Raw genomic sequence first — 27,863 nt, forward strand, 5'->3', positions numbered from 1 at the left:
ATTCCCTCGTTCTTCACAGCATCTGTCCCTCTGCTGGCTGCCCTCTGTGTCACCCACAGCAGACACTGCTCACAGGAGGAAAGCTGACCTGTCTGTGCCCGACTGTACAGCCACTGATCTTATTCACAGGGATTGTATGCCTTTATAAAAAAGTATATTTGTAAATGTAAAGAGAGCATTGATCTTCCCGAGGCATGTCACTTGTTTCAGGCCATTTAATTAAACCATCAAACTTTTTTATATGATTTAGTTTTTGAACATAATACATAAGATTGTCAAATACAACCAATAACATACAGAAACATTTAAATATTGGCATGAATAAATGAGATTAAACAGGGAGACTCAAATGTACTATACACAACAGTATACTTTAATAACATTACATATGTAAAACGCCTTATTCTGAAAAATAAACTTTGATACATTTTTTTTAGCAAAATAAATTAAATATTCATGACTCAAATTGATTATAAAATTACTAAAGCTTCATACACTGGGTGGAGAAGGTGGCATCCTCTGCTGGTTTGTGTCAACATGCTAGATACCATTAACAGAATAAAAAGATGAAATGATAACGAAGACCGATTTAGTTAACATGGAATCACAATTATTCCATCTCTTCAAGTCCGAGCTAAGGTTTGCATGCCATTAAAAACTCACCAGTCGTACTATCACTTACCAGAGGATAACGTAAGGGATGAAGAAAGGTAATAAAAAGGATAGTGGTCAACTTAAGAAACATTATGCATCTTTAAAAAACAAAAGGACTACCTGAGTAGGGCACAAAACCAGCCCTTTTGTAAATCTTGAGTACCATTATCATCTTCTTTACCAGGCAGAACCTACTGCGCTCCAACAGCTGAATCAGTGAAAGGTAAAACCTCACCTCCATTTTCAGCTACACCTCAAGTAGGAACACTTTTCAGCTGGTGTGAATAGCTGCGGTTAAACTCACACGCAAAAAACTTCCTTGTCCTTTTTGTATTAAGTGCACAACAATGGTTCATGGATTTTTAGTGGTGTGAGAATCTGACAGGTCACAAATAAGCACCAAATATGGAAGTTTGGATGTAAAAACACAAAGTATGTGTGACTGGCCACTGTTTTTTCGCGCACATGCACACTCTCCAGCTACGTGAAGAGTCTTTAAAGAGTAATGCCAAGTGTTAGGGAGCCGCTGTTCAGTCCCAGAGCTCATTGTCCCTCTTTCGCACCGAGGCTAACACTGAAAATGAATGTGTTGATGCTGATGTACTTTCCCGTCCACGTGGGAGTGGGTGTGCGTGTGAATGTCAGTGTAGATTTTGGGGTAGATTTTAGGGGGGATTGTCGTTCCTCCCTGTGCGAGGAGGAGCTGCTGCTGTGCCAGGTACTCCTCATAGTTCATGGAGCTCATGCAGTCTTTCTCTGGGCTGGAGGAGCTGGAGGAGGCAGCCACGCACCCCCGCTCCCTCTCTCGGTACGGCAGCCGGTGGGAGCCCTGCTGCAGGACCTGTGCAGGAGCAGCTGCAGCCGAGGGAGGGGGGCAGTGCTTTCTGCTCTGGCAGAACCACAGCAGCACGGTGCCAAAGATGAACACTATTCCAGCAGGGATGCCGATGATGACGGGCCAGGGGAGGGAGCTGGAGGTCGGCGAGAACATAGGCATGATGGGAGGCTTCGTGTCTGCAAAAAGAAGAAGGCCAAAACTAAAATCAGAACAGGTTTACAACTCTCCATTGTTGCCAGGAGTTAGTTTATTGCACAGCTGAAATGCTCAAAGGAATAGTTTCACCCTTAAATCAAAGATACATACATTTCCTCTAAGCTGTATTGCCATGTTTCAATCTAAATGGTTGTGGTTTGAGTTGCCAAGTGTTTTAAAATGGGCAGTAAAGATGTCTGCCTTTTCTCAAATATAATGGTAATAGATGCTTTTGGCATATCGAGTAACCGGCTAATGATTTCTGAAAAAAAGACATTGCTCGTGAGTTGTACTATTTGAACTTCAATTACCACAACCAAGTTCACCATCTAGTTCCATTATATCCAAAATAAGGAAGACATTGCTATCTTCAGCACATTGATAAAGATAACCCAAAACATTAAAAGAAGAATATGAATTGAAGGATTACTGTCTCTTTAAGGCCTGAAACAATTGATCATGTCAAGTTATTATTTTGTTGATTAATGTTTTGGTTCAGCATTTAGCCAAACCCATTTTACCGAGGTGGGTTCTGTCCAAAGGTCATGTGACGACTGAGGAAGACCGTGAGAGGAGACTGACAGCTCTGCAATCAGCTAGTCAGTGGACATTGTCAAATCAAATATGTTGGATTTACAATGATATAAAGCTGAAAAAGTCGTGTTTTTTTCATTTCTTACAACAATGTCCTACAAAACAATAACTCAACCCAAAAAAACATGATCGTATAGCTTGACTGCCTATTTAATTTGACAGGTATTCATTTATCCGGTGAAAAATAACACAGGCCCAAAACATATCAAAAACTGAAATAAAACAGATGATAATAAAACATCTGTGGTTAACATTGCTTTGTTGGCATCTGTCCTCACTGATTCTTTTCTCTTTCATTTCAGTTTGACAGCCCTCTGTTTTTGTGTTATGTCCACTAAGGCAGATTCCTTAAAATAAACATCCGCATAAAATACACAAACTAATAGCACAGACCCTGGCCCAGGCGGCTGATGTGTTGCTCTGCAGTGTGTCTGTAGGGGAACAGTGTGTTCCCCGGGCCTCACCTGGCAGCACAGTGAGGAAGGCGCTGCGGAAGCTGTAGCCCATGGTGTTGGCGCCTAAGCAGATGTACATGCCAGCGTCCTCCTCCTTGGCACGAGTAATGAGCAGCTTGTTGAGGTAGGAGCCGTCGGGTCGCGACCACACCTCCCCCATGGGCAGCACAACGAACCGGTGGTCCCCCACCTCGATGGTGGAGTTGTAGCGACTCTCCTCGTGCGACTCCACGCGTTTGAGCCACTGAATAACCGGCTTCACGTCGCTCCTCACTTTGCACTGGAACGACGTGGTGCCTCCGTAGTCTACCGTCGTGTTGACCGGGTGAGTGCCGGTCAAAATAGGCTTGGAGTTGGTCCTCTCTGCAGGACCAACAGAGGAAAAAACTGTCAAAACACAGGGATATTTTTTGACATGACAGCCTAGAAAATGTCTTAGTTGTCGGTACCCTTATTAGCCTCGGGCTCATGACTTATAATTGACAGAGAGGGAGCAATACCACATGTAACACAAGAAGTATGTGTGATTAGTTGAGTTTCCTCTCTTTCTTTGCTCGTGGTTGTACAGCACACATTTCTCATGGGAAGAAGGGGGGGGCAGTTGGTCTGGCAGACAGCTGGGCTTTAATCAGCTCCAGATTGGGTGGAGGGTCTCCGAATTAAACAGTCGCCCTCTTTCTCTCTCTCCCTATGCAAACACCAGGGCACAAGCCCTCAGTCTCGAGCCTGCTTCCTCAACATGCTTCTCATATACATGATTACCCAAGCACGTTCATCCATGCAGAAAGGATATGAATAAGACCTGCTGATCGCAATCAGACGTCAGATCAGAGAGAAGATTTTTTTAAAGGTTACCTTGGTTAAAATCAGAACCACAATTACAGGTACTACGTTGTTTTAATTTCCCCGCAGCAATGTATAAAAGGTCACAAAAGTAGTTCATACAAACAGCAGTAATCAAGTAAATGAATCACCTCGGCCTCATCTGTTAGCAGTTATACCTGCAGGTGAATATGTTTGGTATGCGTACAGCTCAGACCCTCTGTTGGTTTTTGTTTGCTGTCAAATATGTAGAATTAATGGAGTGTGGTGGTGTTTTTTTATGTTTGTAAGACTCTTGGAAGAATAAAGAAGTTGTGTTTTAAAGAGGTCCTTATGTAACGAATCAAATACCATCTGTGGGATACTCACGTATGACCTCGACTTTATACGTGGCGTTGATTTCTCCGGCCCGATTGGAGACCCTGCAGGTGTATTTGCCGCTGTGCTCCGGTGTCAAGTTTTTCAGACTTAGAGTCCACTTCTTCTGGCGGCCTTCTCCGACCTCCTGCTCCGTCAGCGGCCTGTCGTCCTTCAGCCACACGATGTCCGGTCGAGGGTTTCCATTGGCCGTGCATTTGAGCCGCACCGAGCTGCCGACGGGTCGAGCTATCACGCGTTTTCTCATTTTAGCAGGCTGAGAGAAGCGGGGACGCACTTTAAAAAGGGACAGAAGAAGAAATATTTAGTTTCATATTTCAGCAGTGAATACACGAGTTGAGTTGACAGAGGAAGATGCATCCAAACGACACACAGAATGTTGATATGTGATTTGTAGACAATAGTAAACATTGAGAACTACTGGTATGGAATTCACCACTCTTACCAAGCTTTTCTGCCAAGCCATCAGTACCCAGGTTAGACTCGGCTCCATCAGCTGCACCAGGTCCACTTTTATCAGAACCCGAGTCATCTGTAAACACAGCAGGACAACAGTCAGTCAAAAGCCGAGGACCAAAGCGGCAATTGTATCGGGAAGATAAAGGAAATCTTGCTGCATGGGATTGTGCATATTGTAGTGCTACTTTAAAAGCCTGTGTTCATTTATTGTTACAATCCTATTCTTAATCGTTAACAGTGTCACCATCACAGCTCTCATGGCAGTGACCCAGCACCACGCAGTCACCTCAAAGCGCTCTTGGCTGTATTTGAGTACATTTAGCATTTATAGATAGGCTCCTCTGAGCGGGGTGCATGCTCGGGTCATTCTCTGTAGCATTTGGAAGTAATATGATCAGTTTTCATAAGCCCAGTTTCAGGAGACAGCTGTGGAGTATATGTCATTGGTTGACATCATGCAGCGGGGCTAAGACAGGGCTTAGAGCAAATATAATGAGTGAAACATAATCGATGGTTTGTGATGCGTATGGACTTTTCAAGTTAAGCGTTGATGAATTAACCGAGCAAATCGGGTTCCTCGCCAGTATCTGCTACTCTCTGCAGAAAGAGACATTAGGCAGATTAAAATAGGGCTGCTGTTAAATTATGTTATATAATACTCCTGAGAAGTCACTTCACATTAGACATAGTACTCTAAGTTTCCAACTTGCCAACCTCAAGGCAAGGGAAGTATAGACACAATATGAGAGGTAACTATGTTTTACCACTGCTAAATGGAAAACTACCAGCCAGTTCTGCACCTTTTGTACCTCTTTTGGATTTCTAGTTCAGAGCAGCCTCAAGTTGGATTTTTCTAGATTCAGTTTGGCACACTTGATTCCCTCTCAGGGTTTGATTGGGTCAGGTAAATAGGCCAGATGTGACTTCTAACCCCGTCGTTGTGCCTCCCTCCGAGTCCCCCGAAACCCTCAAAGCTCTCCGGGGTTCTCTGGGTACAAACCCTCCTTTGTTTGTCCCCTGCAACACCGAGCCCAGCCATGATGTCATGGCTATTTGAAGGGGTTTAACTGGCCAACTATAATAACCCATTCCTTTAAAAAACAGCCTGCGCTGGAAGAAATATTTCTCTGTTGCTCACTCGGGCTCTCCACATTCCTCCTGGTTCCTGAACCTCCCAATCCAAACAGAACACGGTCCCACACTGCCGGGGTTTTCTTTTGGATTTTTTTTTTCCTGAATCTATTTCCTCTCTACTTTTAGGCAATTCTAGGGAACAATGGTGCCCTTTATATGTGTGTCCTGTTAAAGCTACCCCTTGCCACTATTGTCTTTACACTATATTGGCTCACCAGACTGCAGACAGGGCGAGGTAGAACATTGCATATCTCCTATATGATGATACTTTTGGATGAAAACAAAAACAAAACCAAAAAGGAGGTGACTGAGAGGCTTCTTAATGTATGAGAGGCCTGTTCTAGTGTACTGGAAAATAAGTAAGAGCTGCAACTTATTATGGTAATCAAACTCAAATCCTTATGCCTGATGCACTGTATAAAATCAAAGGCCCGAAAGGCAAACGGAAATTCAATCAGTCATGATTCAAGTGCATGCTTATGCAAGTAACAGGATCAAATTGTTTAAAATGCAATCAGCCTCCTTCCATACAACTTAAATCCATTCATGGTCTCTCTACAGTGTTTAGGGTCTGACGTCATCCCCTCCCACTTCATTCACAAATCCAGAGACAGGAAACATGTCACTACACACTCTCTGTGCTGTCCTCTGTGCCAGCTGAATCACAGGAAGAGGAATGATGATGATTGGAGGTCACAATGAGCTCCAGATGTTGTTGGGGACAGTGTAATGTCCAGGGAAAGTTATGCGCAGTGGCCTTGCATCACACTCTGGAAACCTCCAAACAGCTACCACATGTGATCAGTCACACACAGGGCAGTTTATCCAACAGCGTCTCCAGAGAGGAGCGAGATGAAAAATGTCCTGCGAAAGCCAAAACCTCCATGTAGAATAACGAGTGCTGTGTTAGCCTTGTAATATATTATCTGTGTGGACATAAACATTAAATCCCATCCATCCATGTTAATATGACAATCCCATCTTAATGCTAATGTGCATTCTGCTGTAAACTGAGCAGCTGAGGTTTCTGCATGCATTGCTCCATCCTGGTGGGGGGTGGGGGGTGCTGGGAGGTGATGGGGCCAGTTGTCAGGAGACCACCCCAAACAGGGCCCAAACAGCCAGCTGGAGGGATTGAGGAGGCGCCATGTTGCACTGACTGACCAGATTCTTCAGATAGCTCAGGGGAGGACAGGCAGTCCACTGGCAGATGGGAGAAGGGATATCTCTCCAAGTGGACCCCCCGCCCCCCCCCCCCCCTCATCCTTACATCACCCTGCTGCAAAACCCTTCACTCTTTCACTTCCAATCTCATTTTACGTCTTCGCTGTCTCTTTATCTTATCCTCTTGGCTTCTCTGCTGGATCTCAGGCAAGGTTTAAAAAGTTCAGCTCTCCCCACGTTGGGCCTTGAACTTGAACAGCTGCCATGGTTTCATCGACCAGCAATACAACAGACAAAAGTCTCTTCTCTTACTTTTTCCCTCTGTGATCCAGTACAAATAATAAACTGACATGATAGATACTGTATGTGGAGCTATGCTGGGAGTCACCCTCCATTTACGGCATTTGAAATAAATAATCTCTCTCTCTGCTCTGATCTTTTTGAAGGCCCCGGCCACACGAGGACGTAACGGTCGTTTGCGTTACTGTTTAGTGTCATATAGACCGTTCGGCCACACGACACGAGGACGACCGAATACGGCACTAAACGACTGCGGAAACGATAACGGGTCCCAAGGTGGATAGAACGGCATACGCAACGCTCTGGGGGGTCCAACGGCTCCGTGTGTACGCCCTATACGATCATTTTCTGATAATGATGAGGCAATAGCCCCGCCTCTCCCCACCTCTGCTGCTCACCCCCGCGTCAAAGTAAACTGCACACTGAATTCAGATTATTTATCTTTCTCTCGATATGGACCTAAACGCGAGTGAAGTCTAATCTGACAGGACGGAGACACCTCTCAAACTACCTAAACTAGTTATAAATATGTTTATTTTTACTGTCGGCCGGGTCACTCATTACATGAGACAGACACTGACGCTGTCCGAAGAGAGGGAGGAAAAAGAGAGGCTCCATGTATTTTATTATTATTATATTATACAGATTCGTTATTCATTTGTTTTAAAGCTCAATAAATAACAAAGAAGACCTTTGACCGGCACTTTTATAATTTTGTCAAAAAGATTTTAATACACGTTGACTGGCGAAAAACCTGCCCGGTTCCGTCGCCCCCACCGCGGAGAATAAACAGAAGGGCAACCATGACAACCATGCTTCTTCGCTGCTTTTGTGGAGGAAGTTACAGCGCCACGTACAGGCTCCTGCATATGTACTGCAGCTTCTCCAGCGGTTGGAGCCAAACGGAGCTGTCTCGTGTGGACAGACACTATCTGGTGAATATTGCGTGTGGACGGAAGATTTTTTGCGTTTGCGTTAATCCTATGCATTTAGCCGTTTTCGTCCTCGTGTGGCCGGGGCCTAAGCCTCTCAGCAGGTCACTGCAGTTAACTGCGTGCAACTAAATGCAAATGGTTTACAATTAGGTTATTCAACTTGAATGGAAAGTGTTGCTCATGATAATTGCAGACTATTTGGCTGTATTACTTCAATCCTGGAAGTATTTTGACAATGAGGCCCCCTAATCTTTGTGGCAAAAAAGGCACCCAGAATGCAATGCAGCCCTGATGGAACAATTATCTATAAAAACAAACCCTGTGGTGATGCTCGCCAGGATCTAATGGGATGATGGACAAGAAAGCAGAAAGAGGGGAGGGGTGAGTTACATACTGGCTGCTGGATGTCTACAGTCAGTGTGTGACGCACTCAGAAGACAACTACGAATTGGAACAAACCAAATCAGGATCAAGAGTGAGGCCAGAAGGGTCTCTAGGTAACTCCATAAAGGGCCAAAACAAAACCTTCTTGGAAGCATATTTCCACCAGATCTTTGTTCAAACGTAATCACCAATCGGGAACGTAAGCAGTCAGGTTGAAATAAACTGCCAGCGATTCACATCACATCAATCTCAAACTGTCTTTTAAACCTCTTCGCACTGCAGAAGAAGCCAAGCCAGACAAATAATCTGTCACACTAACACACACAGGGAGAAAGTTATCCATCACTGAGATGAATTGGCTCAACCTTTCCCATATGTCCCGATTTTAAATCCTTATTTAATCTGAAAACGAGTACCATGTGCGTGCACTGTATTTATTTAGAAGATATTTTGCTTGTTATTTCACAAACTCTTTCTCAGGTACCATTAGGTCTGTATAAATACTGAGGCTATTGTTACTGTTCATTTACACATAAACCCTATGAATGCAGCAATAATGAGAGGCTGCTTTTTTGGTTCTATTCCCATTCACTCCATATAAATAATCTAAATGAACTGTCCGCATCCGGTCATAACGCACCGAGGATGGCGACAGTGTTCAATCAGGAGAGCTTGAAACTAAATTAAATGGACATGTTGGTTGACATCCATCCCATGATTGATTTGGCGTGTGTTACACAACATATGTTTAGCGCACATTGGATGTTCTTTAAGTGCAACGCAGACACAGACATAGCCACGTCTGACTTTGATATAGCTCAACTGTAGTATGAACCTTGACATTATGGCTGGCTGCGTGCCTTCATCTGCAGCCTTTCATTTTAGCACAATCAGCAGACACCCTCTCTTTGAACTCACTGGCAACTTCATATTCAGGGGGACCCTAAAATAAACTTTGGTCCAGACTATTCCCATCTCATGATGAGCATGCTTTACTACAGAAAGCACGGCACTCTGTGTTTTTCACATCTGCCTGATTATGGCTCTTCTTCTGCAGACTGGCTGTCACAAGACCAGGCTGCAGAGAGAGACAGGGAGGGAGCGAGCGCAGAGACTCTGGCCCTAATTAGGCATCTTAGAGTAATTAGACTAAACACAACCTTCACGCTCCACTCCGCCCATTCATCATGTTCTGCTGTAGCGCTGAGGGAAAGCACTGTACGCACAAACGAGTAACACACTGGGTCAAAGCGTGGCCTAATCCTCCAGGCCCCGCTCGAAAGCTGTGTGAGAGTTCGAAGACAGACCGCCACTATTACACTGAATGTGTTTCTTATTGCGGAGCTGCAGACCTCCTGCCTCCACAGAGTGTAGCCTGAGGAAAGGGAAGAGCTTGAGATCCATTTGAGTCGCTGAGGATGAAGTAGTATGAAACAATATCCCATGCCGCTGTTGACTTTGGGCAGGGAGAGGTAGGGGCTGCACCACATACAATAGATGAGGGGATCAAGCGCTAAAGCTCTATAAATCCACTTGTTTTAGACCTCGACCTCTGTGAGCAATGCTGACTCGTAAAATTTGAAGTGTTGTGAGATTTTTTTTAGCCTGCAGGAAAGTGTAATAAATACGGCTTCAAAACAGAAAGATGATGTGGTCCTATCGTACGAATCAGGGGATTGACTCACGGCTGGTTTGAGTTACCCGACAGGTGACTTCATGTTTTATAGATGCTGGATCGAGCTTGAATTTTTAACAACAGTGACATCTTTTACGACCCTCGATGATCTCATCTCAGGAACCTGCGGAGCAACAGGTGATACAAAGTCTTTAATGTGATACACACAGCAGGGCCATCTGCACTCACCGATGACGATAAGGGTGTAGTTGATGTTAACGCTCCCGAAGCCGTTGGTGGCTTTGCAGATGTAGGTCCCCGTGTCGTCCGCCTCCACCTCCTTGATCTTCAGGCCCATGCGGAGGATACGGAAACGGATCCAGCCGCTGTGGATGTTGCGTCCATCTTTGGTCCACATTATGAGGGGCGGAGGGTCTCCTTCCACCGGGCAGGGCAGCTTGATGTCGCTCCCGAGCCGAGCCATCTGTCTGTGAGAGACATTCTCAGACACCCTCGGAGGACCTGAGGACACACAAAAATGGTGAAGACTGTAAAACCAATTATTGGTCCTTTTTTAACAATGCAGGTTTCTACAAGTATTACTTATTCCAGTTGTGACCAGTTCAGTTCAAGGGTGTCAAAGTTAGGAACACATTTTCAAGAAAAATCACTAATGTTTGGTAGAGATGTTTTTTTTTCTGGTTGAAAAACCAAAAACTGGATTCAGTAGCTGTTTCGCGGCTTTGATCTTAACGTTTAGGCCGAAATGGATGAGAAGTCCACTAAGTGCACATAGGAAAATACATTTGTACATCTATGTGCACTTTCATGACATCTGGAAAACTCCATCTGCTAATGAAGATCGTGAAAAGCTTCACAACAGCTGCTGAAAGACCCTATGGTGAAATGGTTTTACCAACTGCTGTTTAAGGTCAAGACTGAATTTTGAATACATTTTTTTCTCCTTTTCCCAGTTCAAGAAAAACTAATTTAAATGACATTACATTGAGGTCGCCATTGAAACGTACTTTACTATTCAGGCCTACATTTGGTGAAAGCTCACCTTACCAATAAGTGGCTGGCAAAACAACGGGGTAAGAATATCAGGCAGGTCACTGGAAAAATGACTTGATGAATTAAGCATGATTGAGATTGAGGAAGAAGTAGTCATTGTAAGTTTTAGGTGTAGTCAGAGTGGCGCCTCTTTCATATCCAATATTTAAAAATATATTACCAAACTTTTTTCAAACCAAGTGACATTGCAGAAATAATGTTTTAAACACCAGAGCTGCTTGGCTCACAAAAGTGTACTGGAATCAAGAAAAATGTGATAAAGTATCCTGATTTCCCGGACTAAAACAGCTCGGATGTGGGCAGATGGAATGAGATTGAGGTAATTTGTCATCTTTTTGTCTGATTAGCCAGAAATGTTGAAACCAGATTGTAATAATTGGACTAGCCCAGCCGTCCACTGCCTGCACAGAGAGGGCATAGTGTTCTGGCTCTGGTTTTGCGTGCAAGAGATCAAAGCGATGAGGGGGGCGGGTCGCAGAGAGACGGACAGCAGCCTGTTCTCCCTGCGCCTAATTGGCTCAGGTCTGCTCCCTCAGATCTGGTGAAGTGGAGCGGGCAGAAACACCCTGTGATGGTGTTAGGAGGCCTGCGCCGCTGCTCGCTCAGCACCGGGCGCTCAACTAACCCCCAACCAAAACTGAAGCAGACGAGACACGGAAGAGAAACAGGAGATCGGGGGAGTGAAAGAGGGGGAGGTAATGCAACAGAACCCTATAGCTGCAGCAGCCTCCAAAAGTACACAGTCTGTGCCTCAGAACAAATGGCCGGCCTGGTAGCAGTGAAAACAATGGGGAGGGGGGTATGTACACATGGCCTCTCCTGAAACATATACACACGCTCAAACACACACACACATTCCTTCGCTGCATTTCACACATATGGTAAACAAACGATCATTATACTGATGGGGCTGCCGTGGGGGAGGCGACACAGGTCAGTCCATCTGGCTGTTATATTCTTCATAGTGCCAACAGATGTATTTAGCTACAGGTACAACATCTGGACTGCTGGGCCGGTGACCTTTAATGCTGAAAAAGCTGGACTCAGTTATGATTTATAAGTCATGGCACAGAACTATGTAGAATAAAGGCGCCACTTGAGCGTAAAACCAATGAAACCTCCTTCCTTTTTGTTTCTATGTTTTTCTCAGCCGTGCATGAACACACACACAAACTCAGAGTTTTTCCTTCCTCTCTGTGAAAGGCCTTCCCTGGTCCGCAGCATGCACAGGAAATTGGAAGTGTCATTGTTTATGTCTGTGGAGAAAACGCGACCACTGTTTTTTTGGCTGTTGTCAGCTGGCCCATATCTCACTCCTCTGCTACCAGGACAGCTGAACAGAGGCTCTCAGTGTCCAGCTCCAGTCTCCGCTTTAACAACACAGACTGGTCACAGCCTTGGCTCGCTGCTGCGGGAGCTCATTCGGACTGAATTGATCCTGAAAGACTGAAACAAAAATACATTGCTGCCAAATCTTGAACAAAAAGGCCTCAGTTATCTCTCTTGACTTATGGTCCTGCAAGCCACTTAGCCATGTGCTTCTTCTGGATTAATTGACACACAAAAAAACGATTCATTTAAATGATTTAACTAAAGCAAAATGTCAAAACACATTGACCCAGCATCGAAACTTCCTCTCAAACTCAGATTTCTGAAAGACAGAAAAGAGTGCACAACATATCTCTGCAGTGTTAGTTGCAGGGCACCTGGCACTTACTACAAACTTAACCTTAGCTTTCTAGCTTAGATCCTTATTTAAATGTATTTGTATGCTTCTTAAGGTTTTTGCATATAAATGGTCGGATGAAATACAACGTTGGCTTGATTTCCTGTTTTGGTACAGTACGATAATAACCGTTTCTTTCATTGCGATAAAGGTCTATGTTATCTTGAAGTTTGGTCATATAGTACAACTCCTGAAAAAATGTGGATTTTGCTCCAAGTCCAAGAATGTGCAACAAATGATTTCCTCCCTCCATCTCCGCTCTTAAAAAACCTTTGAAGTCCTTTTGAAAAACAAGACGTGAAGAGGTGCTGAAATCAAGGACACCGTCTGAGTAACTTAATGAGTATTTGTGCTGTGTGCATGACCACAATCCTTTCTTCAATAGGGACTCTCCTCCTCCTCCTCTTCCTCCTCCTCCTCCTCCTCCTCCTCCTCCTCCTCCTCCTCCTCCTCACGGACAGGTCCTCTTAACCTTGGAGTTGAAAAGCACGGAAACTACCACACAGAGGCCCTCTGTAAAAGAAAAACAAATTCTGAGAGAAATTGTTGCCTTATCGGCTTGATTGTAAGATACATAGCTGCACTTCTCTCGGCTGTTCTAGCTTTGGTCTCCTGAGGCCCCTTTATGAACAGAATTGGGAGGGATGAAACCCTCTTTAATGGTCACACATTACAAAACACACACAGTGAAATGTGTTCTCTGCTTTTAACCCATCCTAGTACCAGGAGTCTAGTACTAGGAGCAGTGGGCAGCTATTGGGAAGGGGGGTGTCCGGTGCTTTGCTCAAGGGCACCACGGCAGGGCCCAGGAGGTTAACTGGGACCTCTCCAAGTAGCAGTCCACACTCCATATTTATAGGTCTGGTCGGGGACTTGAACCGGCGACCCGACAGCTCCCAGTCCAAGCCCCTACTCACTGAGCCACTGCCATGCTGCTGAACTAAGCGTTATGTTCCTCTACAAAGGCTTTGATGAATTGAAATCTTACACAATTATGACAAACTGGTGAGTGGGTTTTACTCAAATTGCTAGAATTGTAAACTGGCTTGTAAATAATAAAATGATACACATGACCACATGGGCTTTCCCATCATTCAGTGTGGGTACGGCGCTCCTTATTAAAGCCAAGCTCCATGTGTGAATGGGATCTTTCATAGCGCAGGAAGAGGAGGAGGAGGCCTGGCGACTCTCAGAATTAGCTCTGTTTTTCTTTGCTCAATTTGGTGATGGATTATTTGAAGAGAAAAGGGGCACATTCAATAGGAGGCATTCTTGTGATTCAGACTAAATATAGACATGTTTCAAAACCATGTGAGCGGGTTAATTAACTGTTGATCTGACGTGCAGGCATCCGTGGATAGAAATATTTTCTGAAGAAAGAAAAACACACTACAAAGGTTGCCAGAAGTATAATGTAATTGTGTATTGATTTGTAACGACGTGAACATGCATTTGTCTTCCCATACAGAGTGCTTTGGTCTTTCTAGTCATTGCAAACATGTCAATAAAGGCTTGGCTTGGCTGCTGACAGCCGCTCTAATAGCGAACACCTGGAACTTAACCAACCGCAATGAGAACGACTTGATAATGCACGCAACACCGTCTGCCCTGCACAGGATATAGTTTTTCAAACAACACTTAAAACATCTTCTAATAAAAAGGATTCAGTCCTTGATCTCTTGCCAACTGCAAAAATGTCTTGTGCATCAAAAGGCTTTTGCACAGTGCCAGACTGATTCATTACTTGGATAAACACTGATCTGAGTGAATGTGTCTTCAATATGCAGTATTTACATAAAGGATAAGAGGCAGGGAGACAGATAGAAGCTGGAGAATGCTTCCTTCTACTCAGCAGCACTGTGTTAGCTCAGCAGACCGTATAAGAGCGGACAGACCTCCAACATGAGAGAGGAACTTTAATGGAGCCTGTGCTTCCAGGGTAGCCTTTAAAACCTCAGGAGCACTTGTATAGTAGAAATTGAGAGTGACTTGAGAAAAGTAAGCTGAGTTCAAGGAACATGGGAGGGAAGGAAATCAAAAAAGCAACAAAAAACGACATGAAAGCTGGAAACCAAATCCAGAGTCGGTGACTTTACTTGAGACTGGAGGGGTCGGGTGGAGGCAAAGGTGAGGCAGACTCGGGGAGTGTGTGAAAGGCCAGAGCTTCTGTTCAGAGCCTGCACTCAGCTATACATTTCACAAGCAAAGATAACAATCAGCATAAAACAGTGAGAGGGAAAGAGAGGAGGGGGAGAACCACCTTGGCAAATCAAGAAAGGAGGCGAGGTGAGGGGGAGGCAGTGGCAGGACCGGGGTGAGAGGGGCCGGGATAGGTGGAGTGGCGGTGGAGGCCGTTCTGACAGCAGCGGGGCAGCCAGGGGTGAAGAATGCCGTCTTTTCTTACCAGACGTCCTGCCCAGATACTTCACCCAGTGTGGTAATCAATACCGCTTATTCTCCCCTCTCGGCTTTCCAATCAATAGATAAGAGCAGGGCAGGACAATGGCTCTTTCTTCAGCACCATCTGATGTGGGCTGAATAGCAACTGCTTCGGTGGTGGGAATGGTACAGGAGGAGCTATTGGGTGACATGAGGGACCAGAGAAACAGCAAGAGGGGGTGGTATATAAAGAAAGAGGTGGAGAGAATCAGATGCTCCAGTCGATGCATCTGATTAAAGCTGAATCACTAGAAAAACGTTGCTGGGAATCTGCTTCCTTTACTAATGGCCCCCTGAACAACAGGCTCCTTCCGAACCCTCATCAAACAAACAGGAAAGAAGCAGGGAGAAATTACTCCAGCATCATAAAGCTTCTGGAAACATCTCCATCACGCGGCCTACCCTTGACAGGCCCTACTGTGGAGCCTTTGAACTCTAAGCTGCTATATTTCATTAAACTTGACTGCCTTCTCCCGCTCCCAGCTGCCTCTGTTGGAGAGAAGCAGCATGTGTGTGTGTTTTTGTAAACGCCTTACCACTGTCACCTGTAGATACAACCACTGTAACTCAGTTTGTTTGTCATTACATTGGGGATACATTTCAATGTTTCTGAATATCATTTAAATAAAGGGTATCCACCTTCGCCGAAACGTGATAAAAAACAAACGCCGGTTATAAATAAAACATTGATTAAGGTCAACTGAAAAGGTCATATATACACCTAGCTGGTGTGTATTTTGTTTTTGTAACTACTGAGTCATATGAGATGCATAAAGCTCCAGGTGACTTAATCCTTGGAGAAATATTCCATCTTAAAAGTTACTGATAGTGTGATTACATGAAGAGCCCCTTTTCATTCATGTTTTCCCTTAACTACTCCATGCTTCCGCAAGCCTGGAAAAGTACGGAGTTCCTATGGAAAAAGTCATTAAGTTGGATTAATAGAAGCCTTTCACATAATGTTTACAGAGTGCCCATTTTGTTTTATAACGGGGTAGTACATAGGAGTTGCTGTGGAAAGGTTTAAAGCCTGCTTTTCAAACGTCTTTTCCTCTACCACTGTACCAAAGAGGTATTTTCTTTAGAAGGTGTTTTTATATTTTTGATTCTAATGATTATTAATCTTACTTGTTAGGAGTCTTCTAAAATGTGCCATTACTTCATTGACTATTATCAGGGTTCATACACTTTTTCACCAATGATTTTCAATGACTTTTCCATGACCTTTACCTAATTTTCCAAGACCAAAGAAAGTACCCTTTCTCAGCGGTACCACTGAAAATGGTTTATTTCAACATGGAACAGGAAAATAAGGTCTGCATATGAAACATGTTGTGCTTATCTAAAACAAATAAAATAGTAGGCTTACTAGCTTCTACACGCTAAAGCAACTCAAATCTCTCACCAGCAAAATACCTCGACAGTTAAATGCCATTTTACGTTTCATTACGATACGATACAGTTTCTATTATCATTATAGTATTACTATTTCGGCGATTAGATCAAATATAAATTATATTTGATGCAACTTTAGTTACATTTCCATTACTTTATTGTTATCCATAACTTTTCCAGGGCCTGGAATTAGCATTTTGAATTTCCATGACTTTTCCAGGTTTTTAATGACCGTAAGAACCTGTATTATGGTCTACATTGGTTTGAGTGAAAGAGTTTTCTTCTCTTTCAGTTTTTTTTTCTTTTTTGTTGTTTTCCTTGTGTTTTTCAAAGTGTACAGCAATACTTTATATTTTCATAATGTAAACAAAAAACACAAACAACACTAAATAGATGTTACAAAGGTTTTTAGGAGGTTGTGTGTGAATGCATGAATGCAGGTCAATGCGTGGTCACAGCTATTGTGAGCTTGTTATCTCTTTCTGTGTACGTATGTTCCCAGGAAGAGAACGGAATGGCAAATACAGGAGCAAGGTAATGTTCACTTATTTGTTTTGTTCTTTTAACAAAACTGCCAAAAAGTAAATGAAAAAAGGTTAGAAAAAGATATTGTAAGAAAAAATAAATATTTTCTGCAAAAACCATGCATCCTTGCTATCGTTTAGGACAAACTGATCATTTGAATTGCCTATTACATTTTGTTATATCGACTAATAACGTTTTTTTTGTTTTTTTACATTTGAGCATCCTATTGAAAGTAGTCCACACTCCTATAGTGACCGTAAACATCTTGAATCTTGAACAACCTTCAATCAGTCGGAAAAAATATTCTTAGTGAATAATTGAACAACAAAATTTGGTGGCACAACTTTTCATGCAAATTTGAGTTAGTAATTCTCTGGTCCTGTCCCTTCAGAAAGAGAGCACAGTGAGAGGCACTCTAGTCGCTTTATCTCACTCCATTAGGCTAAGGCCCGGTGCACACACAGGGGCTGAGTGTGTGCTTAGGGCCACTTATCAGGGGAGAGGCAACAGGAGGGAGGCTGGGAAGCCAGAGAAAGGCCAGATAGAGTGACAGACAGAGACAGAGAAAGAGGGGTCAGAGGAGGGGAGAGAAAGAAAATGAAGCCAAGGACAGAGAGGGGAGTAGGGTGAGGGTTGAGCAGAGGATGGTTGATTTAGAGAGTGGCAGGGAGCAGAGGCTAAGATGGCAGAGAGGCGTCCTTTAACACACGGTTTATAAGGAGAGGAGGGCTGCATGGGGAGAGAAGGGGGATTAGGTGGGCCCAGGCGGCAGTAACCAGGAATCCTAACAATCTCACACCCCACTCCCTGGCCTGGGCTCAGCCTCGGCCACATGACACACTCAAACAGACCTCTCTCTCCGCAGCACCTGTTTATTACTGTCTGTCTTGTGTGTTTGGAGATGGGCCCACCACTTGGCACTGAAAGGGACATTGTGTGAACGCTCACACATGTTTGGCTTCTCTGGACCGCCTGTGCATTGTCTCCTATTCTCTCCCACAAAAACACACAGGAAGTTTAGACAGAACGTTTATATTGTAGTCCCCGTGCCACAGGAAGAAAAGTCGGTCCACGATTAAAACCCTAACTCTAGATAAGGATTTAACCACATACTCCTTCCTGCAGACAGAGCAGTGGTGCCAAACATCTTCCTGAGGGGAGACAATCAGCAGAATAGGAAAGCAGTACAAAAACATGTATGCACCTTATTATACAACTCTTTCCCCTAGATGTTTCTCAAATCCAGTGGTTTCTGATATACGATATAGGAGCCTCAAATTCATCCCACAATAAATCTCAAAGGTCCTAAGATGGTGAAATAGATATAGTATCTTACATCAAAGTATTTTCTTGAGAAATACTGAATAACTACACATCTTGCATGTAATACTTATCCATATAAAGACAAGATCCTAAACTGTAAATTGAGTGGTACAAGGAAACACTGTTTCATAGTAAGGGTCTTAAAAGACAATACGCTTTGGTTCGTAAAAAATACTTAAAGTGTCTCAGTGCCTATACAACTTTTAGAGGAATGTAAAGAGGATTTTGTTTCAGAACCTTTTCTCATCTAAGAAAAAAGCCACATGTCCTAATGTGAAATGCTCAGTAAGACTATAATCTAAAAGTTTACCTAAATCAGGTCAAGCAAGCATTTGATCCCAGCTTCGTCTGTTTTATTGACAATTTCTCATTGGTACCACCAAAGTGTTGGCTCCTATCCCATATACTGTACATGCAAATGGTGACAATGGGACACAAGCAAACATTGCTTTGCCAAAACCACGAGAACCACAGCTGCAGAGCATGCTCACTGGACTAGAAACCCTGACGGCATGTTCCAACGTCTCCTCGTAACAAGACCTCTGTTTATGTTGTTTCATTGGCTCCATCAGTTAACAGCGAGGACTCGGAGCATCCTTCCACTCCCTGCTTCCACACTTCCTCATTCTTCATACCTCCTGCATTCCACCGTGGGAAAACTACCCAACCTGCGCTTGGCTCCTTGTGTACAGTTGACACAGTCAGAGTCCAGTCTGAAGGTGCAGAATGAGACACAGATGTCCTATTAAGGAAAGCCACCGTTGCTCTGCGTTGGTCTGCTGTTCTACTGAGTGGCAGGGAAGCACTGAGGCTGTAAACAAGACCTTTTAACCCAGACATGCTGTCACCAGCGGACCAGTGTGTGTGTGTCTTTGTGTGTTGCGGTCACATCTGTGTGATGATGACGATGATGATGGCCAACCCAGCACTGAGTGCCCCTTATTTCTCCGTCTCCAGGAACCCTACACCGGCGTACAGTCTGAGGATCAGCCAATCTCCATGACACTGGGAAGCGCTTTACACCAGCGCCTTTGTCAACAAGGTCTTTTCAGGAGAGGGCCATTGACAGACTGTGATGTAGCAGGAGTGTTTGGGCAGAATGGAGCGATTCAGACCGGAGCAGGAGGGAGGGAGAGGCTAGGAGAGGAGTGTGTGAGGGAAAGAGAAAGGCGGGTGAGACAGAGACGAGACAGAGCGGGAGAAAGGGGGGAGAGGCAACGCGAGACAGACAGACGGGGTGGAGGAACTGGCAAAGCTCTCACTGACAGCAATGGGGCCTCTTGACAATCCAGGAATATTGTCTGAAATCAATCTGTCACCGTGGAGCTGTTGAGCCAGTCATTACGATGTGGTACTCGCCCTTTCACTGTGACAATTTGTTCAGTGCGTTCCCAGTTCACCTTACGACTCGGCCATACAAAGGTCACTGCCCTCTATCCATCGCTGTCTGCCAGTCTGACTGTCTCTCTCTCTCTTTGTTAATCAACTGTCCACTCTGAGCAGTCCTTTAATCAAGGTGACCTGCACAGGAACAGGCGGCCGATGACCAGAATAATCTGCTGTTACATCATTAAATCCCTTTATCAGAAGTGACACATTTCCCTGAGAACTGAAAAGTTTGGCCCCACTGGAGGTGTCGAAAGAATAGTCAGAGAAGCATCAAAGTCATTTGTATTCAACATCGAGAGGCCTCGAAAATCTGCACCAAACGTCATGGCAATCCATCATATAGTTGTAAAGATATTTCACTCTGAACCACAACTGTCAAACTCACGGTGGCTGCACAGGAGAACCCGAAGGATCACCACATTTCATGAAAATCCATCAAAAAGTTGTTGAGATATTTCAGTCCTGACCAAAAAGTGGAACCGACCGAAGAACCCGCAGACAAGCCCACGATGCCATCCCTAGAGTCTGGCTGCTAACATGGTCTACAAATAAACAAAAAGAACACTTGGTTGAGTTAATATTGAATCTAGACGCAGAATAACTGTATACATGAAGCAGTGCCCCCATCTGCCAAGCCTCCAACTCCAAGTACATCCAGGCTGTGGGCTGATCCCATGCCAAACTCACGTCCCTGTGCATGTGGAAATCAAATCAGTTTCACTGCATGGTGCAGAATTCCAGTCTGGGACAGCAGTAGCTCTGCTATAAAATATGACAGATTATACTCTTTGCTCCTGAAATGAATTTTCCTCCCTTGTCCCATTCCACTCTTTGAGTCAAAGTAGGGACTGTATTTCCAATCATTACAGAAGCCCGCTGATATAAAATCAGGGCCTCTTTGCCTCGCTGCCTCACCTTCAGTGTCGAGAGAGACCGCTGCTGGAAACGGGTGCAAACAAATTCCATCCTGACAGTCTAACTGCTTGCAATGAAAACTTGCATTTTGACGAACTGAGACAAGCAATCGCCCAGACCAGACTCTTTTTAACCACAATCAATGGGTACAAAGCACAAAGAATTTCCGAGGTCGCTCAAAAGAATCGCTAATGAAAAACAAAGTGGAAGTGAAAAAGCCCCAAAGCCATGTGGGGTCTCATTGAAGCTCATCGGAGGTGAACTGAGAGAGGGGGAGACTGAGGAGGGGAGGATGGAAGGAACTGGAAGGAGGGTCCGGGGGTGTGTGTCGAAGGCAGCGGAGGCCTCATTCAGAGCTCGTTATCCCAGCCGTCCCCTGGCTCGGCTTTCTTCAGGCTCAGCCAGCCATCTCTGTTGCCACCACCATAACTTTCAATCAACCTTTTAAATGCAGAACGCCGGTGTGTGTGTGTGTGTGTGTGTGTGTGTTTCAGAACAACAAGGGACTTCTAATGAAACCCCCAGAGAGCTGGAGATAGCAGAAAAACAAAGGGAACAACTTGGATAATCCATGACGCCTGATATCACAATATAAAGATGACCAGGTGTTGCATGCAACTGCATCCCAAAACAGAAAGACAACTATGAAAGGAAGCACACGGATGTAAAAGAAACAAAACACAGGAAGCTCAACATCACGTTATATGCATCAGGTACCTCCTTTCTGCCTGATTTGTTATCTTGATGAAGTCAGCAGAACCCATTCAAGCAGGCTGTGGCAAGTACAGCAAACAAGCACATACAGTAAGATGGGCCAGATCATATTTCTGCAGTTAAAATCTGCCTTTTATTCACTAACATCGCAATGACAACTGTTGAGCCTGTCCCAACCTGCTCAGTCTAAGCAACATCCTAAAGGCCCTCATCTCACCAATACAGTATGGATGTGTTTTCCTGACACAACCAAACCTTGTCACGGTACATGTTTTGTACATTTTTCACGAGGTTGTTTGAGTCCAATGCAGAAGATGCAAAAAGAGACAATCCTTAAGGAGGAGCAGGGAGAACAAAAAAGAATGAACGTTTCCATTTCTCCACGTCCTGCCTGCAGCTACATGCACGGTCCAAACCTTAAATCTACACGCTAAAATCAACAGGAAAACAAAACCAGCTTCTCCTCTTGACGAGTGAAGAAGGTGAGCAATTGGAAACTCATCCTTTCACTAAAGTGACTGAGTGAACAGCTGTGGAGCACAAACCGGTGTGGTGGGAGATGGATGAGAGGGAGGAGGAGGGGGAGGAGGGAGGGCGTCTCTCTCCATGACTTCTCAAAAGGAAAACAGAAAACAGAGCAGAATGGAGAAGTGAAGCAAGCTTTGAAAGAGGGGTTGCGCAAGACAAACACTTCCCACTGTGCGACTGAACTGTTATTGTAAGGTCACTTGTAAGGTTCCAGCAAGGCGGACCCTCAGCCCCCCCATATAGGCCCCTTTCCAGTCGCTCAGTCCAAGGGTGTAACACGGCAGCCTGAACTGTGGATCCTAACAACGTCCAGTGTCATCCCCAAATTGATGTGAAATCATAAACATCTGCTCTTCACACATCTGTTAAATAAAGTGTATTTAATGGATACACAGTGTATCTGAATGGTGTTTGCCTGGCTCCTCCGTAAGGCACTGTCGAGGCAGCTCCATGGGTTTTGGGCAGGTTAATGAGAGCACAAGGAATTCTATTTAACTGACCACAAATGCATTCAGCAAGCAGGAAGAGTGTGTGTGGTCTGAAAACACTCCCGGAGCCAACTGCCCAAACAAACTAATGAGCATTGTACACACACAGACCTTCGTATGATTCAATGGGGTTTGCTTGTTTTGAAAAGAAGAAGAAAACTAAATTCTCCTCCTGTGCATTGAAGCATTAGCATACAGCTGGAAACGACAAACACTGAAAGCGGACAATACCTTGTTGAAACTCCACATGAATGCTAATTGAAGAGGCCATTAAAGTCAGTCAATGAGGGGAGTGTTGCTCACGGGGATTATATGACCCTGCTAAAGTAAACACCAACTGACCTCCATTATGACTACTTATCACAGCTACAGCCCTTTCCTTTCTTTCCCCTCGGAGGGGTGAAGTCTGACACATTCCTCCCCACCAATGTTTCCCCTGTGCGCTGATAGATGAGGAACATGGATTGCTACAATGGTGGTAACATGACTTCCGTGATAGAAACAGGGGGATCGTAGAGGAATGGATATTATTTCCACCTGGTGTGGAGGGGGGAAGAGGTTGAGCGGGGTTGTTGAGTTGTTGGTGTACCTCTGAGGTTTTCCAAATTGCCCTGTGCTCCTTGGATGTCTCATTACCATGACTGTTCTCAGGGTAATTTCAGCCTGCTTAATAAAAAACATGCATATATTCAGACGCACGAAAGCGAAAGCGGCGCCCACTCGTAACTTCTTCTCACGCACCTCTAAATGGCAGCGCCTCAGTAAAGAGAGTCCCTCGTCTACTGTGAGTTCTAATAGATGCCTACAGTCTGCAGGGATGGATGAGGAGTGTTTAAAATTAATTACTGCTGCCCTGTCCAACCTGGGGGACCACTGCATGTAATAATCCATCCACTGTTCTCCACAAATGGACCCAGACTCAGCACATAGGGGCTACCCCGGGCTGAGAAAGGCTGGGTGGGATTAAAGGTCAGCTCATGCCTTGTTTTAACGACAGCACATTAACTTAACTTACTTCCTTTGACTTTACACTGGTAATAAATGGGAGGAAATGCAAAGAGAAGCAGGGGGAAAGAAGGGGCACGTGTGTAAGAAGGGTGGCAGGAAGTGTCTGCTTTGCAAAAGAGAAAATTGGAGGTGATGTGTTGAAGAGCCACTGAGACTAGAGGAGAAGTAGAAGATGAGAAATGTTTTACTTTACTCTTAGAACAAACTAAGCATCTCATGAAACTGATTGTATTTCTAAAACTCTGAATTGAAGTGTGTGTTGGGGATGGATTGTATAAAACACAGCAGAGCAGCCATGCTAAATCCTCAACAAAATAAACAGCTTAGCTCACAAGCCAGAAAACCACTTTTACACTTTCTGACTATTCGGTTATGTTTGTTATGAAACCATGATGTAACTCTCCTATAAAATTGTATATTTCCCGACGGGGTTGCAGAGCGGTTTGCATGCTCTTAACGCCACCAGGCGAAGCGGCTCCAGAGGAGAAAGCAAACATGTGTTTGATAAAACACATGATAAAAAAACAAGAAATAAAAGCTGAGTCACATGCACACACTGTACTTGATGCCCGTTTCTAATTAAAAACGCATCAAAACAGTACTATTCAGTGAGTGTGTGTGTTCATTGTTAGACACCTCGTGCCTCTGTGTTTCTCCCAGGGTGCATTTCTGCAGATCCATATGTCCAGGCTGCTGCATTCTTTAGTTGGTGGAGCCCAGTGGTCCCCGGGCCTGTCACCACATTAGAGGCTCTGCTGGGACACATCACTGAGCACCTCCTCCAGCTGCTGAGGGTGGCCCGACACCAGAGGGGGAGGAAAGAAGGCGCTGGGATGGAGAGGAAGTGCAGGGGTTCCTCTGGGGGGGGGGTCTTAAGGAATAATTCTTGCTTGGCCAGTCGCAAAGTTGTGGCAGTGGAGAGAGGGAGGGTCCATATGTGCGTGTGTGTGTGGGCAGGGGGTCCAGGGTCAGATGTCGCCCGATGACTGACAGCAACAGGCTTAACATCGTTCACCCAAACTCACTGTCTTCTGGTGCGTTGACTTGAAATGTTTGGTAAGTAACACTTCCCATGTGTTTTTACTGTTTCACACACAAGTCAGCGGGGGCCTGTCGTTTATAATTTAATTTACACTTGTCAAAGATGTCATCATGCATTGTTAAATGTTACAGGAAGAGTTTTACAGCTTTCCTGGCTTCGGCTGCACTATAACAACACAAGTTTCGAGTCAAACCCCGACTGTATTTCACAGCTTGTTAGAGTCAAGCTGTTGCATTTGGACTGTCACACAGAGCTCACTGTATTGCTGCTGCTGCTGCTGCTGCTGGAGGGAGAACTGTGGAATATTCATTCTTCACCGTTTTGTCAAGCATCATTCAAAATCATCTCACTGCCAACTACATATTTTCTGATGTGTCTATCCGTCTGTGCATATGCAACCACTTTGAGGGAAACTCTGAAAAACAGGCTGCAAATTCTTCCTTCTCTCAGCCATTAATTCAGTTAACATGCATTGGACCTCCACGTTCCCATTTGGATTCCTCGTGCAGTGACATCTGTTAATCTGTAAACATACAAAATTGCCTGTCTAATCTTATTTAGCCCTCACGTCTTGTTTACTTTTGGTTTAGTCGTGCCGTGAAGGCATGGCTGCCACGCTGTGAATAAGGCATTGTCTCCAGACCCACAGATCTAATCTCCCCTCTCTCTAAAACTGCCATCAACCCCTCCTCTACCTTGAGCCCTGATAGCCACATGCAGGTATTGTAGCCATCAGACGCCTCTTGAATTCACTCCCATGCTGAGCAGGAGAAGAAAGAGAGCGCTATGGAGCCTGCTTGTTGTACCAGTGTGTGATCTTCCGGGGAAATGGGTCTGGCTTTCAGATTTCTTTCATTAAAGTGTAGTTTCAAGTTTTGGCTCGGTCTTTGACTCATGCCGCTGGATTGCATCAGACACGGTTCAATAGCCAGTGATGGTGGATGAAATCATAGAAATTGCCTAGACAGTCGTTCATGACCTGTTGACAAGCTTACTGTAAATTGTCTTTATAAAGAAAAGTATTGATAGTGGCACAATACACACGGCAGTGAATTGTGGTCAGACTGAGGTCTCCACATATACACACGCACACACACTGATGTGAGACAGTCCCTTGGACAGCGGAGGGAGAGATTGACTTGTGTTCTTTCACCCTGGGAAGCTGATGGATGATGTTTGTTTGGTTTAGCTTTAGTGAATGTGCACACACACACACTCGGCCATGACTGAAACACACACAAACTAGGGGTAGGGGGTTGGCTTGCCCTCTCTCATTCCCCAGCCCGGTGTTGATTTTGGGCCATGTTTAGAGATGTTTTAGTTCCTAGTTTTCCGTCTCTTACTACTCGGTTCGAAAACGTTAAGGGCCTTCTGAGACTTTCTTCATGCTCACAAGAAACCGGCCAGTCAACTTGAGTTATAATGATCTACGAATGTGGTGTTCACTTCCAGGTTTGAAACACGCAATACTAGTAAGGAAGAAAGGAACATTTATGAGGAAAGTCTCTTACCTCTTGCGCAGTCGGTCAGTAAAACAACCTTGAAGATAAACAGCACAATCTTCAGGAAGCCCATGCTGTCCAAAGATAACTTTGTGTCCCCTAAATCTGAAAAACACATGTCACAGTGACACAGGGTATATGCACATTATTCTCCATGGAGCTATCAGAGGATGTAGGGGAAATAATCTTTGTTGTGAAAGGAAGCCATTTCACATAGTAAGATTTAAAATAAACATACTACAACACCTATATGAAATAAAACAGCAAGATACACACAAGTCAATATAGGACTATTATTAATTGCAACTGGATTTTCATGTCACTAAAAACTTTTCTTTCGATGGACAACGTTTTTTGAGGAACTTTATTTTGTCAGACTCCTGGGACTTTTTGCAGTCCGTTAAGGGTCTAAAGTTAACCCGAAAATAATTCAGGTTAGATTCAATATTTTTTTAAAAGCATTATAAATCCATTACAATACATGATCAAAACGTAAGCACCATAACATAATGTGACAGTGATTATTCCCTCCAACAGAGAATCAGTTATGGGATCTACTTTTTATAGGGGTCCACATAAAATTAAAAAGTGATTTATATGTTGGCTACATATATTCAAATTGCTAACCAAGGACTATAAATACCACTTTATGTGAACTTCAGTTTTAGTTTGTTAATCTTTGCTCAGAGGAACACTGATGCTGCTCACTTGTAGCTCGGGTAAGCATGTAAATAAAAACATTTTACAACAAAATGGAGGAAAGGACAGCATTATAATGTCGATAACATACCTGGATATTCAATGAATGAAGTCAATCTCTCGTCAGGCTCTTGACAGAAGTGTTTTTAGGTGAAGTCCGTGTTGAGCCCATGAATCAAAAGTGACAGTGGTCGATTTTTCACCGACTTCTACTAACGGTACAGTACGCCGCTGTCTCCTACATAAAATAACGGACTCAGAGGCGGGATAATACCGGATACTTCCATGAAACACAAGAAAAGTATTATACGCTAATGTTTGAAATCTCTGTGTTGGCTGTGTACTCCGCTTCGTCCACCAAGTGACTTTTCCACAGTGCGCACACAGCGGAGGCTTGTTGTCCGTCCCTGCGCTGCCGCTGCGGGCCAATCACATTCACGGAGGCCGCCGCCGGACACGTTTAACTCTTCATCTCTCAGCCACACACACCTCTTCATCACAGGCCATCATCCTCACCGCCGTCAGCCTGATGTACGAGAAAAGAGATAACAGCTGTAGAGATTTAAAAAAAAAAAAACATACCACACCAAAACACTGCAAAATGAAGTCCTCATGGCAAAGGGAGAGTATTAAAATACATATGTTAGTGCTGTTCTCCAAAATGAGATTAAAACCCTTTTAGCAGGGTTAGTTATTTTCGACAGACTCCAATTTAAAGTATTTAATTAAGAATGTGACATTCAAACCACGTCTGGAATAAAACAACTTAAAAAAAACGTTTTAAAGGTAAATACAGTAAAAAATAAATGGTTAAGTACTGTACCTCTCTGAGCTGTGACTATGATTAACACCATTGTATTACTACGCCATAAAGAAGTCCTGCCATCTAGTGGTCACCATAGAGAACAAGTCAGTTTCCACAATAACTCAGAGATTCCCCAGCAATATTCACTTATTATATTGTTAGAAGCATTTTTGGTTGTGGGACTGCTCTTTTTTCCTCCAATATAGTGCTGAATTTTGGGGTCTTGAAAAGGGTTTCTCTGCCTGTCCAGTATGGTGTTCTGTTACAATTGGATCATATCTTCCATTTTTGTGAAAATTCAAATAAAACAGCAAAGACTGAGACATCCTGACTTTTGGTCTCTAGTAGGACTGAGGCATCAAAA

The 27,863-nt window shown here is 44.2% G+C and overlaps 1 protein-coding gene across 1 annotated transcript; it reads right to left on the reverse strand.

The window, feature by feature from the left end:
- Window positions 1–224: 224 nt before the first annotated feature.
- LOC117467365 (fibroblast growth factor receptor-like 1) lies at window positions 225–27,101 on the reverse strand. Its single transcript, XM_034110937.2, has 7 exons — window positions 26,786–27,101; window positions 26,005–26,100; window positions 10,177–10,449; window positions 4,382–4,468; window positions 3,928–4,212; window positions 2,746–3,099; window positions 225–1,668 (listed from the first exon to the last, which is right to left on the reverse strand). Exons 2-7 carry the CDS (start codon window positions 26,066–26,068, stop codon window positions 1,223–1,225), a joined length of 1,509 nt encoding a protein of 502 aa, XP_033966828.1. The 5' UTR covers window positions 26,069–26,100; window positions 26,786–27,101; the 3' UTR covers window positions 225–1,222.
- Between the last annotated feature and the right edge of the window lie 762 nt (window positions 27,102–27,863).

The sequence above is a fragment of the Pseudochaenichthys georgianus genome, chromosome 22 (genome assembly GCF_902827115.2).
Source record: "Pseudochaenichthys georgianus chromosome 22, fPseGeo1.2, whole genome shotgun sequence".
NCBI lineage: Eukaryota > Metazoa > Chordata > Actinopteri > Perciformes > Channichthyidae > Pseudochaenichthys > Pseudochaenichthys georgianus.